Raw genomic sequence first — 17,988 nt, forward strand, 5'->3', positions numbered from 1 at the left:
CATGCACACTGCTCCTTAATCATCACTCAGGGGCGCTCACAGAGGCAGGGTGGGGCCTGGGACTCCGGAGTCCTGGCCTCACCACTTCCTCACTGAGCCCCTCTGGGCTTCACCATTAGGTACCACAGACTCAGTCCCCTGCCCCAACACACCTGCAGAAGGGCCATCTAGAAGAAATGAGACCATGGCCGGGTGCTTCCCGGGACTTTGCCCACCCCCCACCCCACCCCTCGGCTGCCTCGGGGCCAGGGCCGTACCTCTGGGTGGGCGTAGGCTGCAGCTGCGTCCCTCTGCAGAGCCAAGCGCACGTCGGGCATGCTGTCTAGGACGCTGCCAGAGCAGTTCTCTCTCCCTTGCTTGCTCATCTCCATTCGAATTTCTTCCACGTCTTCTTTGATTTGCTCATTTTCCTTGGTGAGGTTTTTAGAAACTTCCTGAGAAGAGAAAAAAGTGTCACACGAAGATCCACGAAAGTGCTCTGACGCCGAGGAGGCAGCTGGTCCCTCTCTTGGGCTCAGAGCTAGATGCACAGAAACGGACCAAGAAATCGGCCAAGGAGCGACTGGGGTCCTAGAGAGCGCCCAGCCCTACGCTGAGGGCCAGACCCCAGGCAGTCCTTCCGGGACAGCATGGCTCCAGCATGCCCCGCTGCTGGAGATACCCCAAACGCCATGGCTTTCCTAACCCTCACACTGCCGTGTCTCTGGGTCACCAGGACACCTGGCTTCTTCTCTGTCATTGGTACATGGTGCATGCACCCTTATCCAGTGATGATGAACACGACAAAAAATTCCACTCACTTGGACCCCCTACTGTGAACCAGGAGCTCGATTAATGAAAGAAGGGTTTTTTAAAGCAATTTTAGAAGAGGTAGCCAAAGACATCTACTTAGTCTGCTTTTCTAGTGAACAAAAACTATTTCCCTGGCACATTAAAAGCATCGTTTACATAGAAAACCCATGCGCGGGTTTCACACTTTCCTATTTACTCATAAAAAGTTTCCCTAAATGGGGCGCCTGGGTGGCTCAGTCGTTAAGCGTCTGCCTTCGGCTCAGGTCATGATCCCAGGGTCCTGGGATCGAGCCCCACATCGGGCTCCCTGCTCGGCAGGAAGCCTGTTCTCCCTCTCCCATTCCCCCTGCTTGTGTTCCTGCTCTCGCTGTCTCTCTGTCAAATAAATAAATAAAATCTTAAAAAAAAAAAAAAAAGTTTCCCTAAATGACCCCCACTTGGCAAATTACCTGTGTTCTAGATCTGGTTCATACTGGAAGGGACCAAAGGTATATTTCAGTCAACCAACACTGGTGACCACCTCCTGGGTGTCTAAGGTACGGTGCGGTACAAAAAAGGCTCATGATACCCCTGGGGTTCTTGCCCTGGGGTGCTGGGGAGATGCCAACTATAACTGGGAGAAAAGGCCCACATAGCAGAAGATGACCAAGCACGCTGGATTCTGCAAGTGGCAAGTGTGAACTTATGGATTTCAGAGGAGGGAGGAGACAGGGGAGAGGCAGCGTCCTAGAGGAGGTGAGGCTGCACGGGATCTGAGCCGGGGACAGTTATGGGCAGGCTCAGAGGTGCCCTTTCTCCTCGGGTTACTTTGAGAGAAGTTTACTGCACTGAGATCCAACATTGTCCAACTCTGGCCGGCATTCTAAGGTTTGCATAAGCGTCTGAGTTTTTGTTTTATTTTTTATTGATTTATTTTTTAAAAAGATTTATTTATTCGAGAGAGAAAGGACATGAGCAGGGGAGGACAGAGGGAGAGGGAGAAGCAGGCTTCCCGCTGAGCAGGACCCTGAGATCATGACCAGAGCCAAGGGCAGATGCTTGACCAACTGAGCCACCCAGGCACCCTGCATCTGAGTTTTTAGATGGGATGTTCTCCTTGAGCCCTGTTTATGGGGGGTAGAGGAAGCAAACATGTAAAACAGAAGATGCATTTGCTTTCCGTATTTAACAGACAGATATGGGGAGTGTAAACACTCAGACCCCTGCCACCTGGCAAGATAATGCTAAGTCCCAGAGGAAAGCCACGGTGGCTCAGAGGGGGGTGTCTAAGTACCCAGGCAGACAGTAACCCCCGGACTGCGGGTCCGGTAGCTCCTAGAGGGGCTGCCCCGAAGAATCCACTAGGTGCTTGTTAAAACTAACCAGAACCCAGAGCTACTGGCCATACGGTTCTTCTGGCATTTCCTTTCATAGCAGATTTTGAGCCCTGGAAGGGCTTGCTGTGTTCTGTGGGGCTCAGGCCTAGCTGGCCTCTCTAAATTGCACAGAGTTAACTGTGAGAGATAAAGCCCCCGAGAAAGATGTCTTCTTTCTGGAATAGCCAGAATGAGCAGTCTTACTAGGTGAACAGTCACTCCTGACAGGTGTTACCAGGGGCAGTCAAGTGCAATGGTTAAGAGCAAGGATTCTGGAGGAAACAGGCTGGCTCACGTGTCAATGTTATTGCTACTTCTTTGATCTTGGGCTAATCAAACTCTGTGCTTCAGTTTCCGCAGGGGTAAAATGGGGTAATACTAGGACTTTCCCGATGACTTCCTATGAGAAAATAAATTAATACATGTGGAAGTGCATGGGACATACAAAGTGGGTATTATCTTTCATAGGATGTTACAGTTGGGGTTTCTAGGCCCCTGGAGGATCCCAGAACTCAAGCATGTCTCAGATGGGGAAACCGAGGCCCAGAGGAATGATGTGATTTGCCCAGATGATAAAAACAAAAGTGGCAGAGCTGAGCCCAGCACCCAGACTCCTGGCCCTTATCTCTGAGGTTCACTCGTGGGACCACTAAGACCCTTGGGGGAGGGTCCTGGTGCTCAGCCAGCTCTGGAGCAGCGGGGAGCCCATCAGAGGGGCCCGTGAATATTGCAGTGTGGTCTCAGGGTCTCTCAGAGAATATGCATGTGCATATGCAGAGAAATCTGGATAGGGTGGACTCCCATAAGTCCTTGTTACGCAAAGTGTGGTGACAGACGGGGAGGGGGGGGCACCCTCAGGAACTGTTAGGAATGCAGTCTGCCCCCCCAAGACCTGCTAAATCAGAATCTGCATTTTAACAAGACCCCCAGGCAATTTGCAGACACATTCAAGTTTGAGAAGTGCTGCCTTAAATGTAGGAAGCTTGGGGTACACCTGCTGGCAAAGAGGGGCTCAAATGTATGGAAGAGGATGATTTACAGGAGCCGGATTTTTCGGGGGCCAACAGGAAAGGTGCCAGGTGCCCTTGTGGGATTCACACATTTCTTTTTTGTTTTTAAAGATTTTATTTTTAAGTCATCTCTACACCCAACGTGGGGCTCTAACTCTCGACCCTGAGATCAAGAGTCACCCGCTCCACCGATGGAGCCAGCCAGGGGCCCCAGGATTCACACATTTCTGTACATCCCCAAGCACCTACTGAAAGCAGGGTCCAGGCAGCTCCCCCGTTAACATTCAACGTCCTGAGACATCCGACACAGCCCAGCAGGCTCAGGGGTTCCCTGTGTTACTTCTTCCTTAATGCATTCGTGTGCTCAGTGTTGGGCCCTAAGGGGTCAAGTGTAAGCCACACCAAGCAGGATCCTGCTCTGATGAAGACCACCCTCCATGAGGGGACGAAAGCAATAACCAAGAAAGCACCAACTAACGAAAATCAAGGTCAGGGCGGGTGACAATCGTCTCTCCTGAGGCGTCAGCAAGGTCAATGACGCAGTCTCTATGGTGGGGGCTGCCGTGCGGCCCTAGGACTCCCCGCTGGGTGAGCCCAGTGGCTGGGCCTGCAGAGCCTTACTACGAAACAAGATCCTGAATGCCCTGCTAGAGTCAGCCCTGGCCTGTGCACCTGCTGCGAGGCCGAGGGCAGCCCCACGGACTCAGCTCCTGCTCCCGAGATCTCCCTGGAGGGCCCTTCTTCTCCCTGATTTATAAATCCCCAATACCCTTTCTGATTTGAGTGAGGAGCCGTTATATTTGGGGTTTCCACAGAGGAGGGTCTGATACAGTCTGGCCTGGAGAACCCAGAGGAGCACTATGGTTTCTTCCCCTCACGGGAATGGCAAAACCGGCCAGCCGCCGGAATAAACACCCAGCAGGTGGTGGCATCACCCCATCGGCCTGCCAGGCTGAGTCAGTGGCACCCCCGGGGCAGCGGCTGCACCCCTCGGCCACCCCCAGACTCAGCCACCTCCACCCCGGGGTGCTGGCCTTGTGGGGCTCCCCACCGCCCCCTGAGAGTCCTGCTTCCCTCACACCAAGACTTCTCAGGAAGCACGGGGGACGCGGGGCACTCTTGAACCTGCCCTGGCCGAACCGTGAACCCCATGACCTCAGGCGTCAGGCTCTTCCCCTCGGGCCAGCTGCAGCCGTGAGGGTGAGGGTGAGGGTGTGCGCAGCTCGGCCCATGCACGGTGCTGGCCACGTGGCCGAAGGAGGCAGGCACGGGGCCTACCTGGCCCCTGCCAAGGGTGCTGGTGCGATGAAGAGGAGGGCAGGAGGAGGAAGGAAGAGCCGGTAGACAGGGGGCTGGCCCAGGAGGCCGGACACAGCCAGCCACGGCATTTAAAGATCTGCGCAGAGCCAGGGGCCTGAGCAGAGTTCGCAGGGCACGTGCCACGTGCTGGAGGGACGCGCGGTTGGGCACGGGCCCGGGAGGACGCCCGCCGGGAGCAAGCCCACACTGCCGAGGGGACATGCATCTTACGCTGATATAGCCAGATGCACCCACAGCAGAGGGGAGGAAGTCCCTGGGCACAGGGGACTGGGTGTCGCTGGAGCTGGGGCCGCAGCCGGCACGTGGGTGGTCAGACCATGGAGGGCGTGCAGGCCGGGGGAATGGGTGTGGGGGCAGGGTTGGGGGGAAGCTGTTCCACGGGTACCGAATGTGTCCTGACCTTGTCCGGCTGTTGGACAAGTGCATGGCTGCCTGGGTGAGGCTGCGACAGCGTAAGCCAGAGCGTTGGGACTTGAGGGGGAGCGACCATGGTGCAGAGCTCTGGAAGGCTTCTGTGCTCTTGCTCCCCCCAGAACCAGGGACGGGGGTGCGTGGTGAGGAAGGGGCTGGCTCCGGGCACCAGTGCACGCCGTCAGCACCACCACGAGGCAAGTGAAGGGACCCCTCCAGGCCCCAGCTGGAGGAAGAAGGGATAAGGATGCCCACCTCACCAGGCTCGGCCTGGAGAAGGAACGAGGGACTGCACATGCAGAGCCAGGCACAAAGCGGGACTTGATGACCCCAGGCAGAGCAGGAACAGGGCTGGCCCTTGCCGTCTCAGAGCAGATATGCAGGCAGAAAAGGGAAAGTGAGCTAAGGGTTGGCAGGTCAGGCAGGAAAGAAGGTGAGAACCCCCCCCCCCCCCCGCCGAGAGGCTTCTGGGTTGTAAAAAGACACACCGGACTCCTGTAGGAGGTGACAAAGCCAGACTGCAGCTGGGCCACGCCTGGGCCCCAAGTCCTGCAGCAAGCATGTATCCCCACATCCGAGGAGGCCACCTGACCCCTATCGCTCGCTGGCTGGGTGTGCCCAGGGCCCAATGCAGATGCCAAGCCTGAGGACGGAGGGAACAGCCTTCCTTGAGGGATGAAGTGAGTGTGGGGGTAACCGGATCCTGGGGTCTCCGAGCTCCCAGCAGCTCACCTGCCCTTCCCCCTCTGAGCCCTCCAGGACACAGCTAGGACCAGGTGGCCTGAGACGGCCACCCCAGCCGACAGCTGTCTCCAGCCCCTGGTGAGAGAGCCAGCTGGAGGGGTGCCCCAGCTGAGCGGACAGGCAGGACTTGGCACAATCCCAGACCACAGCTGACGGAGCTGGGCAGGCTGGCCTGGGTGCAGGGGCCACCAGCTGCCCCTTCAATCACTCCCCCAACCGAACAGCTGCTGAGCATCTAGTCTGCCCCGGGTGTGGGGCCAAGACACTGAAACAAAGATGATTCAGGCTCAGGTCGCCCTCTGGAAGTCCAGAGCCTGGAAGGACAGTCAGACAAGTAAAAAACAAGAAGTCCCAGGCCTCTGATGGTGAATTTCTGGGTCAGGGGTCACCTCATCCCTCCATACAGCCCTGCACCCCTTCACATCCTGACAGTTACAAGCTGTTCCTAGGGCAGCAGATGGAGGGCTGCCTCTCACACATTCAGTCTGCTTAGCCAAAAAGAAAACCTTTCACTCCACAGTGACAAATTAGATTTGAAGTATATACAACCCCAGGAGAGGGAAGATATTCACTTGAACTCACATTCAGATGTAATTGAATTAAATAACAGTAAAGCTGAAATGTATCTTAGAAATATTATCTCCAAGCCTTTCCCTTTCCAAGGTGACAACACCGTGGTCGGACAGGGTGGGCGACACTTTTCTCTAAGGCTGCACTTGAGTAGGAGAGGCATGAAGTGACTGACCACAAAAGCAGATTTGCTCAGGAAGGAGAGTGAACACTTGGGGTGTCTTGATGGGCATGGAGGGCGGGCAGAGAGGGGAGGCCTGGAAAGAGATCCTTCCTTCCCCTAACTCGCAGCCAGGCCTGCACAGATGCAAATGACATTTTCCTATTAGTTGGTGAAAAGATATATCCCCCCAGAGTCAGGAATGCTCCTTTGATCTTGCCTTTCAGACCAGAAATATAAAGGCCACCAAATCGTTAGGTTTGAAGGAGAAGCCTCAGTGATGTCCGTGCCAGCACATTTTGGGGAGCAGGCCAGTTCTGACAAAAACAGACTCCTACAGGAGTCCGGTGTGTCCTTTTACAAAGCCCATCACAGATATGAAATCTTACTTGGACACAACCCTATCAGGAGACACACAAGTTTCCATGCTGACCATCTGTGCTCATGGACAAGTTTCACAAAGCCCAGCAGATAAGAGTGAGAAAAAGAGAAGAGTCACACACACCAGATGGGGCTGGGCTTCAGCAACAGAAATCATACTTTGGGGAGCCTGCAGACAGGCACCATATTAAGAGCGTGGGATATGCACGCACACGGATACAAAGGTACGTGTGTATACAGCCTCTCTCAACGGTCAGCCTCAGGCCACCACATTAGAGGTTCCTGGCCTGGGGGCGCCTGGGTGGCTCAGTCGGTTGGGTGTCTGCCTTCAGCTCAGGTCATAATCCAGGGGCCCTGGGATCCAGCCCCACATCGGGCTCCCTGCTCAGCAGGAAATCTACTTCTCCCTCTTCCTCTGCCTGCCACTCCCCCTGCTTGTGCTCTCTGTCAAATAAATAAAGAAATTCTTAAAAAAAAAAAAAGTTTTTGGCCTGCTGACCACGTTGGATGTTACTTCTACTGGGACCAGTTCTACAGAAATGCCCATGGGGTTTCAGGCCTCGACCAGGTGAACAGAAAAGATGTTCTGGGGGTTAGGTTTCTGGAATACAGTGACATGGCCCTCCTCTGCTACACTCTCCAAGCTGACAAAAACTAGAAAGTCTGACAATACCAAGTGTTGGTGAGGATGTGTGTCCACTTCCATACCCTGCTGGAGGGAACGTAAACTCGTACTAGCACTTGGGAAAACAGCTCTGCAATCTCCCCTACGACTGAAGGTAAGCCTAACTCACATCCCGGTAGCCCCGTTCCCACTTAAATACCACAGAGAAGTGCCTGCAGGCCTGGGCCAGGGAGCACACACAGGGCTGTGCACGTACAAGGAAGCTCCCAGGGCTATTACGAATTACAAAACTAAAAACACACCCCATATCCCTCCTCAGTAGAACAGATGGATAAATTGTGCCATATTCAAACAAGAGAATACTGCACAGTGATAAAAATAAATGAACCACAGGATACAAAACAACATAGGTAACTACTAAAAACAAAATTGAAGAGGGGCACCTGGGTGGCTCGGTGGGTTAAGCATCTGCCTTTGGCTCAGGTCATGATTTCGAGATCCTGGGATCGAGCCCCACGTTAGGCTCCCTGCTCAGCAGGGAGTCTGCTTCTCCCTCTCCCTCTGCCCTTAGCCCCTCTCATTCTCTCTCTCTCTCAAATAATTAAATCTTTAAAAAGAAAGAAAGAAAGAAAAAGAAAAAAGAAAGAAAGAAAAACAAAATTGAGGGGCACCCGGCTGGCCGAGTCAGTGGAGCATGCAACTCTTGATCTCAGTGTTGTGAGTTCAAGTCCCACAGTGGGTGGAGAGATTACTTTAAAAAAATAAAATCTTAAAAAAACCCCAAAAAACCAAAAAACCAAAACTGAGTGAAAAAAGCCCAACACACATACACAGGTACACACATACTCTGTAGGACTCTATATACTTAGAGTTCAAAAATAGACAAAACTAAAAAAATAAAATAAAATAAATAAAATAAAAAAATAGACAAAACTATTATATTTAGGGTACATCCTTAGATAATGAGAATGTTTTTAAAAAACAAACAAGATTATTAACATAAAAGTCAGGATAGAGGTTCCTTGGGGGGGTGGTGAGGAGAGGGCACGTGGGGGTGCTGAGCTTTCCTGAGCTGGGTGGTGGTCTGCTTTGTAATAATTAAGCTGTACACTTGTTGCTTATGTACTTTTCTACGCATGTGTTATTTTCCCTAAATTAAAACAAAAGCTTAACCAAAATCACCCCACTAAGCAGAGCTCTGAGAGCTGATTTTACCAAAAGGTGAGACTCTAACAGTTTAGATTCTATTTCTCGCTCCTTCCTTCCTCTTTCATCTACAAATGGAGTTTCCATTTCTACATACATAAAGGGCGTGCGTGTTCACACGTGTGCCCGCTTCTATTGCCAAGCACTGATCCTACTCTGGGCAAAATGCCCCTCCAATCTGACCCCTTTGTCTGGTCTGACCTCCAAAGCACTCCCCTTGGGATTCCGGAATATCCAAAGACCAAGAGCAGAATTTCACTTCCACTCCTCCTGCAGAGCCCGGCTGGAGGACTGTTTTTTCCATTTACCCAACATTGGGCCTTTTCAGTGACTGCAGACTGCAGACCGAATCAGCCAGCCTGAGCCAGGAGACAGAGGCTGAATGTCACACCGGGAGACAATGCTCTGCTCTACGGGCCCCGGGCCCCGACCCATCTGTGCCATCGGCCACACCACTGCGCCCTGTAGCCTTGGACGGCCTGCTGGGGGAACCTCTCACTCCACTTTAATCTTATTTAACAGGACTTATGGGATACAGCCACGGCTCTGCCTAGAAATTCCCTTGGAAGAGCTGTTGTTTGAAGCTCTGCTTAGGAAAAACTGATGCTTCCGGGGCAGACAGCAATGACTCAAAGCAACTTACAGGGTTGATTAGAAAGAGCCTTGGCCCAGGAACCAGAAGGCCTGAGCTCCTGCCTACACTTCCCTAGAACCTACTGCAGGTCTCACGTCCCGTCCGGCTCACGGGAACAGAAGTGCTCAATGTCTACGGGGTGGTTTAAAACCAATAACTGCCATGTAAGCAGAGGGGATGGTTATTATTAATATAAAGGGCCAGTTTTTGCTACTCAACATACCATAGTTTTGAAAAAGAGATCACTCTCATTGATAGAACTAAGATGGGTTTTGGCAAAAACCCAGTGACTGCGTGCCTACACAGAGGACACCATCCTGCTGGGACATCGCCACCGCACCAGATTCTCCCACTAACTGCATGCCTATCTTCTGCCAGCAGGAAGGGCCCGCTGCCTGACAACGCTGGAAACAGGCTACGCCCCTTGAGCAGACCCCTGGGAGGCTGAGCACCTGACCTTGGCCTCCCGAGCACTGTGCTCTAACCCCGGAGCTATCTTTCCCGGTCTGTGTTCTTGAGACAGAATGAAAACCAAGTGGCCGCCAAGGTCAGGTGAAGGCAGCAGAGGTGGCTATCAGCCCTGTTCCTATACAAATGCAAACCCTTTTTTAAAGAGGGCATCGCACATTTGCATGGCTCTGGGAGCCAAGGGAAAAAGAACTTTCCAATTTCCAAGGTCGACTTGGATTCTGGTTTAATTCCTTTCGAACCCATCTGAAAGAATCGGAAAGTAGTTTTATTTATTTATTTATTTATTTATTTATTTATTTATTTATTTATTTATTTTTTAAAGATTTTATTTATTTATTCATTCATGAGAGACAGAGGCAGAGGGAGAAGCAGGCTCCCAAGGAGCAGGGAGCCCAATGCAGGACTCGATCCCAGGACTCTGGGATCATGACCTGAGCCGAAGGCAGACGCTTAACCATCTGAGCCACCCAGGTGCCCCGGAAAGTAGTTTTAAATGGGAGAACGAATCCCAAGCCTGGATGAAGTCCGTTGGTGGTAGGACAGTGTTGACCATTCCCAACCTCTTCATAGCCATCAGTGTTGGGGAAAGAGAGTGAAGATTAGGCCTAATTCTCTTGCGAAGCCCCCTCAGGAAGAGTGGGCTGACGTGGTTCTGTTGGCACCTCAAACTGTCTAGAAAACTCAGGTTCCAGGGCCTTGACCCTTCTCACCAGACCCGGGAACTGAAGTGACTGTGACTGTGGACCCACCACCCTCCCAGAGCTGATGGCCGTGTTCAGAAAACACCCATCACAGCCCTGGGGGAGCCGGGCCTAAGGACGGGTGGACAAGGAAGCGGTGTTCACTTTCTGGGAACATTTTCTGGAGCGTAAGGAGGGTGCTGACACCAATCTTCGCAACGGCAACGTCTCGTCATCTGCGTCCCAGCTCCCCCGGCAAAGCGACCCGGAGACGCAGCCCCCTTCCACTCCTTGGTCACAACAAGAGTGCCTTGTTTATTTAACCATTTCAAAGCGTTTGTAAAGTGATTAGCCCACTTTTTATCCCCTCGGCAATCATACAAAGTAGACAGGGCACCTTTCCTACTTTACAGATGGAGAAGCTGGGGGACAGTTGCTCAGCAACAGCAAACAGAAAGTGGGTCACTCTGTCCTGACTCCTCGTCCAGTGAGGGCTCTTTCTGCCACACTAAAGGGCCTTATCTTTGCCCCATCCTACAGCTTCTAACCGCCCATGAGGGAAGCCCAGCTCCTCCATGAGAGACCCCCGATATTTTCATGAGGAATATTCGTATAGCTAATCATTCTGCTATTAAACCTACCATTTACAGTCACAGTCTAAAAATTAAATAGACAATTTTTGGAGTCACTGTTTCAAGTATCAGTTCAAGAACTGGGTGCCAGTCGATGACACATACCGTACGCTCCCTACCAATGAGGCTGAGTGGTCATCGTTCCCTTCCAGGTGACCCAGTGACTCATCTCTGTTCTAAAGGATGACAGCGACAAAACAGCGTCAACATTGTCATCGTGTGTAACGGCTCCTATCTCGCACCCCCACCCCACACACCGCCCCCCTTGAAAATCATGGTGCCAGCCGAGCATCTCCCAGGAGCCCTGTCAGAACCGTGGGATGTCCGTCTGGGAAAATTACACTACAGTCCCTCCTTCCAGGGGGTGAGGAGCTGGAATGCTTTCCAATAGGGAATGTTATTTATTAGGAATCATTTTTATGTCTTCTTTCTCTAAAGTGGATTTGAGATTGATCACCACACAAACACACATACACATACAGAGACGGATGGCAGAACAGTTAAAATAACGAAACAAAACAAAACCAGAAGAAAAAATTAACAACCCTATTCCCAGAAGGGAGATGCCACCACCTTAAAACCAGAAGTAAGATGCTTATTGTACTTTTATATTTCATTTAGCTCTGAGTTCCGTGGAAGTCAAAGTAAAAATAGAAATATGTTGGTTATATGGTTCTCGTCTATGAAGAAAAGAAGGTATATTTACATTTATATTTCACTGATTCTCTTTGTCACCAAAAATTTGGCATGATTTCGGATGAGTGTTTTACGTATATTTTGTCTTTCCAAAGAACAAGACAGGTTAAGTCTAGTCAGGATACATGCTCTCTGGAAATATTGTGGGAAGTTTGATACATTTTGGGACCTGATCAAGAAAAAGATACAGAGGGGCGCCTGGGTGGCTCAGTCGGTTAAGCATCCAACTCTTGGTTTCGGCTCAGGTCATGATCTTAGGGTCCTGGGATCGAGCCCTGCATCTGGCTCTGGGCTCAGCGTGGAGTCTGCTTAAGGATTCTGTCTCTCCCTCTCCCTCTGCCCCTCCCCCTACTCACTCACACTCTCTCTCTCTCTCTCTGAAATAAATAAATAAAACCTAAAAAAAAAAAAAAAAAGGATACGGAAACCCAGAATCTTCCTTACCTCCTCCAGTTTATCCATCCGCCCCACCAGTTTGGTAGTGACAGAATGCAGCTTCAGGAGATCCAAGCCATAGAAAGCTCCTTCCAGCATGTCTATGATGGTGGAAAGCTAAGAAACAGGAGTAGGGGGTTAGTCAAGGGCTGGGGTGTGACAGACCCAGGACGAGATGTTTCCTGTCAGACCCCCATGCCGGAGGCTCAACAGGGAAGTGGCCTTAGAAATTGGCGTTTGTGTGTGGGGGGGCACATAAGCCAGCACAATGGTGGAAGGTAGTCTGCCCACTAGAATACTCAGATGAGAAACAGAAAAATCCTGTAGGAACAAGTAAAACTGTTCTTCACCAAAATCTTCACCAAACTGTTCAGAACTTGTATTCGTCAGTTGAAAGTAGTGCCTCGGGCGCCTGGGTGGCTCAGTTGGTTAAGCGACTGCCTTCGGCTCAGGTCATGATCCTGGAGTCCCAGGATCGAGTCCCACATCGGGCTCCCTGCTCAGCAGGGAGTCTGCTTCTCCCTCTGACCCTCCTCCCTCTCGTGCTCTCTCTCATTCTCTCTCTTGCAAATAAAAAAAAAAAAAAAAGAAAAAAAGAAAGTAGTGCCTCATCTTTGTTTTCCCAAGGTATCTAGCACAGCACCTGGCCCACAGCAGGGTGATCTGTACATACTCAATGACATGGCTTCGGAACCTCGATGCCCTGAGGACGTGCTTCTGAAACACTCACCTTCACTGTCTACTGAAGGCCTGGAACATACCAACGGTCTTCCCTCAGCACTAAAAGTTAAACTGACCCCGGGGCAAAGGAGGCCCAGTGACCCTTCTCTGAGGTGACAGAAGCTGTCACGGGGCCCCAGCCTTTCTGCCAGTAGCCTGGGAAGACGGTGGTCCCACCAGGTGCAGCAAAGGGGCCGACGAGAGATGCTTGACCCGAGTCTCCCTGCCGAGGACCGGTCCCCGAAGAGTCTGCTGGCCACACGAATCCCCTGGCCTTGCTACGGGATGAGGAAGTCCATGCATGAGCTCCTCGTGTTTCGGAGACCTCCTTCCTCCCCACCGGAGGAAGGCAGTTCGATCATGGGTGAGAGCCACAGGATGGCATCTGGTTAGCATGCACTGTGAAAATTTTCTGACTCCTAATAGAAGATTGTTCCAGAAGCCCCCCAGAACCCAGACAATCCCATAACGGGGTGGCCCCGAAACTAGTTCCGCGTCAGGGCTGCAGTTCTGTGAGGTGGGCTGAATCCTGGGACAGGATGTTAAAGCGTTGTACTGCGGAACCCCACTCAATGACCACCAGCTACCGGGCGTGTGGCAGGTGCCAGGCCCTGTGGCGGCACTTTGCATGGCCATCCATGAGCGAGACCAGTGGCTCCTGACCCTGATTCTGTCAGGCGTTGTGCTAAGCGCCCCCTAGCCGCCACCTCAGCTCCCCCACAAGGTAGATGCTATACTCCCCACTTCCTATGCAAGGAGACTGAGGTCAGGCAAGTTAGTTAGGTGCCTTGAGTCGGATCAGACGACAAGGGGCGGCAGATCTGAACCCAAGGCGGTCTGACTGCAAGACCAGGCCCAGGCCACTACCCCATGCTGCCGAGATCGGACGAAGCCCTCAGCCAAGCCGGGCAGTGGCCTCGGGCAGGCCTGAGCTTCCCCACCCTGTGGGACCGGGATCCCTGTTTGATACCGACCTACAACAGGCCCCGGGCCTCTGCTGCCCTGGGTCACCCCAGCCCTTGTGCTGAGGACCGCCAGGCTCGCTCCGGTGTCTCTTGCCTCTGGGGTGCGTGCTGGGCTGACAGTAAATCGTGATAATAAGTCTTGCAAAGAAGAACACTGAGTTCTTTTGGCCCCTGGGCCCAGAGCTGCTCCCAGGCCCAGCCTCCCTGGCTCCACAGGGAGAGAGGCAGGCACACTCTGCTCTCGGCATCCCTTTCAGACATGGGGACTGCAGATGACCAGCTTGCCAGATGATCAGCCTCGGACACTCGCTCAGCATACTAGGGGCCAGGGCCTGACCTTTACAGGCTAAGCCAGGTCCCAGTTACCCAAAGGCAGGGATTGTAATCCCTGCAACAGCTCTGCTGGACCCCCCGGGCCTGAAGGGCACCCTCCCACTCGTGGCATCGCTCCACCCCAGGTCCTACCTTCAAGTCCCGGCTGTCCGCTGCCCTCAGCTTCTGGAGCCTGAAGTCACCCTCACAGGGATTGAGGGCCGACGGGGGCGCGACACACGCACACTTGCACGACGAGCCCGAGGTGATGGTTTCCAGGGTGTAGAAGTCCTCCTTCCTGGAGGTGCCCTCATTGACCCTCTGGCAGGCATCTCGGCCCAGGGGTCTCACCACACACTTGCACTGACAGTCGGAGCCCTCAGACACAGCCTTGACCTTGTCATAGTCTCCCAGCAACTAGACACGGAGACAGAGAGAGAAGGGGTTGGTGTGCAAACATAGGTATTGGGCCGGCTCCTAGAAAGGCTCTCCCTTCACCATGTCAGATGTCCTGCACTAGCCAGAGACCTCAGACCACTCTGAACAGCGGGGAGAAGAGGTCATCGGAACACAGTTTGCTGACTCTGAAATCTCCTTGAAGGCGCTTAGGAGTTCGGTTCTCTTCATTTGTCTTGGAAAGCTGTGTGTTTCTCAGGGGGCCTGAGGCTTTCATCATTTCAAGGGAAAAACAAATGAGCCCTTGCCTTTGCAAGAACCCAGGTTGAGATTTAAAAAGGAAAGGACGAGGGCTGAAGGGAGGATGGCAAAACTGAGATTCCAATTTGAAGGCTGCTTGCTTCTAGCCTCATCCCCTCACGGACCACTCATGGGGTGCCTACTCGGGACGGTGCTAGGGGCTAAGGGGGGGAGGCAGACGGGCCAGAGAGCCCACTCGCAGGAGCGCGGGGTGCAGTACCCACACAGATCACAGCCATGCCAAGCGGAGAGTGCCGAGTACCCCGATGTGATGTGGTGCAGCGGGGCTCAACCTGGCCAGAGTGGCTCCAGCCAAGAAGACTTCCTGGAGGACGTGGTACTTGATCTGACCCTCGAAGGATGCTTTCTTTACTTTTTAAGATTTTATTTATTTGTCAGAGGCAGAGAGAGACCGTGCACAAGCAGGGCGAACTGCAGGCAGAGGGAGGAAGCAGGCTCCCCGCGGAGCAGGGAGCCCGATGCGGAACTTGATCCCAGGACCCTGGGATCATGACCTGAGCCGAAGGCAGACGCTTCACCGACTGAGCCACCCAGGCGTCCCCAAAGGATGCTTTCGATTTGGAAAAAGGGAACTGGGAGAAAAGAGACAGACCCAGAACTCAGTAAGGTTTCCTCAGCCTCAGGATTCCTTTGGCTCCTAAAACGGCTTCTGAACCCAAACCCTAGGCCAAAGCCAGGAGAGCACACTGGCAGTACTTGGTGCTTCTACAGCACTAAACATTTCCTTCTGAGCTCTCCCGGGCCAGCCTCCCCAGGCGGGAAAGCACGCAGGGACAGGCTTCCTGGAGCCACGGCGCTGGGCACTTGCTGGGGGAAAAGGCTCCTCCCCAGCTCCCCAGCCACACACCCTGCAGCCCCAGGGCCACAGAGCTCTCCCTTTCTAGGCATGGAGAAGGGCTCCCTTCCTTCGACTAATGACCCTGGCAGGCAGGCACAGGACATTCCCGGAGTGGGAATGTTCCTGGGATGCCGTCCGGGGGGAAGAAGGCTAGTAATGTTTTTCTTGCAAAGGTTGGGTTTCTTCTAACCCTAATATTTGTTTTAGAGCTGTTGTCACTACAGAATGGATCAGTGGACGCAGGAGTTACAGCACAAGGTGACCGAAGCGGCTGGTCTTTATGGGCTGACAGACAGTAAACCATGGCTGTCTGCTCGCTGAAACTCTGCCTAGATTCCTGCAAAGCCCGCACTGGGACCCTGGGTGGATTCCTTCCTTTCCGAGACTCGGGTTTCAGGAACACTTCTGTGCATGGCCCTCCAGAGCCCCACTGTGAAGGATTTTTATGTCCTTTCGATGTAGGGGAGAGTGCGAGGTTTTCGGGCTCTAGGGCACCTATCAGCGTAACTTCCAAAGGAAAAGGGTGAGGAGACTAGTGTTTGATAAACGCCACAATGGAGCCGATTGTTCTTCCTCCGGGAGGGAGACAAGAGCCAGTGCAAGGACTTAGCGAGATGCAGGCAGCATGACAGGGACCCTCCCTCAGCCAGCCCTCATCCTTAGGCTGATGGCAACCCCCACCACCCATCACCAGGCCGGCTCCAGGGCGCTTGCACGGAACACTCCAGACAGCTGTCCCCTGCAGGTACCTGGGCTGCAGCAGTCAGCCGACCTGGCCCTGCCCACTCAGAGCACTGTTCCAAGTCTTACTGTTCCACGGGTCCTTTGCTAATAGAACGGGGACGAGGGTGTGCGAGGTTGAGTCAAGCGGAGTCCTTTGTAAAGGGGCACTTCACAAAGCCCATCACCATCAGCTGTCACTCACCCCCACCAACCCTCCATCCACCAGAGGTGAGCGGATCTGCATTTGCACCCTGCCTCCCCAATACACCGGGGTCTTGTCCCGGTCCCCCTGGGCGGGGCCCCCTGGCAGGCATCACACCTGCTGCTGTTCTGTCTTCACCCCACTCCTCCCTGGTGTGCATCTCACTCTGGGTCGTCAAGAGTGGGGGTGGCACTAGGGGAGAGCCATCAGCCTCCTGTCCCACACGCCGGCCTGTTGTCACGTTCCAGTTCCCACGAACAGCCACACAGGCAAGAGACCGCCAGGTTTTCACAACCCTGGGACTAGAGGTTTGGGTGATGATTTTTTTTCAAACCCCTCTTTTCAGGGAGCTGTGTGGAGTCTTGCCTGCCTTCTCTCCTTTCTCCTGATTCGGGAACCTTGAAAGACCCCCTGACGCCGGGAGGAGGACCCGGTCCCTTCGCTGAAGAAACGCCTCGGGTAGTGGGGCGCAGCGGCCGCCGAGGCTCCAGCGAGGGCCACGTCCCGCTCCCGCCCGGGCCGGGGGTGGCCGGGCCCGCAGCCTACCTGCGACAACACGTTCTCCTGGTTGTCCGCCTCGTTCTGCAGCGTCTCGTCCTCCGTGGGCGCCACCGTGGGCGCGTCCGGGGGCTCGCTCGTCCCGGCGGGGGGCACGCTGGGCCCCCACTGGACCCCGGCCACAACCAGAGCGCCGCAGACGACCAGCAGCAGAGGCTTGGCCATGGGGGACGCGGGCAGCGGGGCTGCGCCCGGGGGCGAGCTGCGGGCTGGGGCTGCGGGCTGGCACTGAGGCGCGAGGGCGGCGCGGCCCGGGAGTGGCCGCTCAGAGCGCCTGCTGACGCTGGGCGCGGCTGAGCGCGGCGGGAGGGTGCGCCCCCGAGCCCCGGCTCATGTCCTCCCCGGCGCGAGCGGCCGCGACTGTGCGGCCCCGGCCGAGAGCGGGGCGCAGGGTAGGGGGGGCGGGGAGGCGGCGGCACCGGGAGCGAGCGCGGCGGCGGCGCGAGGGCTCAGGTGGCAGGCGGGGGGCCGAGCGCGCGCGGCGCTGGGGGGCGGGGGCGGGGCGGCGCGGAGGGAGGGAGGGAGCGAGCGAGCGAGCGAGCGAGGAAGGGGGAGGGGAGGGCAGGGGCGGGGCCTCCATTGTGCGGGCGGCCGGAGTGCGGCTCGGGGGCGCGCGCACCGGCCCGCCCCGCCCGGCCCCGCTCGCCACCCGCTGCGGCCCCCGCGCGGCGTCCCCGAAGATTGGGGTCCCTGTGCGTCTGACCGAGAGCCGCGCGCCCCCTGAGCTGGAGGCAGGCACCGGGCGCTCGCTCCGGGCCCGAGCCCCCCTCCTCGGCGTGCTCCTTTTCTTGCGCCCGGGGGAGAAGGAGCTTTGCCCTCGGCGCCTCTGTT

At 54.6% G+C, this 17,988-nt stretch overlaps 1 protein-coding gene across 4 annotated transcripts in view; it reads right to left on the reverse strand.

Moving 5' to 3' along the window:
• The window catches only part of OLFML2B (olfactomedin like 2B), a 35,918-nt gene extending 18,387 nt beyond the window's left edge, over positions 1-17,531 (reverse strand). For 2 of the 4 annotated variants that reach the window (XM_035010029.1, XM_035010027.1), the window contains exons 1-4: positions 17,146-17,530; positions 14,273-14,536; positions 12,132-12,239; positions 258-434 (exon numbers count right to left, since the gene is read on the reverse strand). In XM_035010029.1, coding sequence (XP_034865920.1) covers positions 258-434; positions 12,132-12,239; positions 14,273-14,536; positions 17,146-17,322 — 726 coding nt within the window. In that variant the 5' untranslated portion in view covers positions 17,323-17,530. Of the gene's footprint in view, positions 1-257; positions 435-12,131; positions 12,240-14,272; positions 14,537-17,145 lie in introns of all 4 variants that reach the window. The other 2 variants (XM_035010030.1, XM_035010031.1) reach the window with 2 other exon arrangements.
• Positions 17,532-17,988: the final 457 nt, after the last annotated feature.

The sequence above is a fragment of the Mirounga leonina genome, unplaced genomic scaffold (genome assembly GCF_011800145.1).
Source record: "Mirounga leonina isolate KUSES-001 unplaced genomic scaffold, KU_Mleo_1.0 Mir_154, whole genome shotgun sequence".
Taxonomy (NCBI): domain Eukaryota; kingdom Metazoa; phylum Chordata; class Mammalia; order Carnivora; family Phocidae; genus Mirounga; species Mirounga leonina.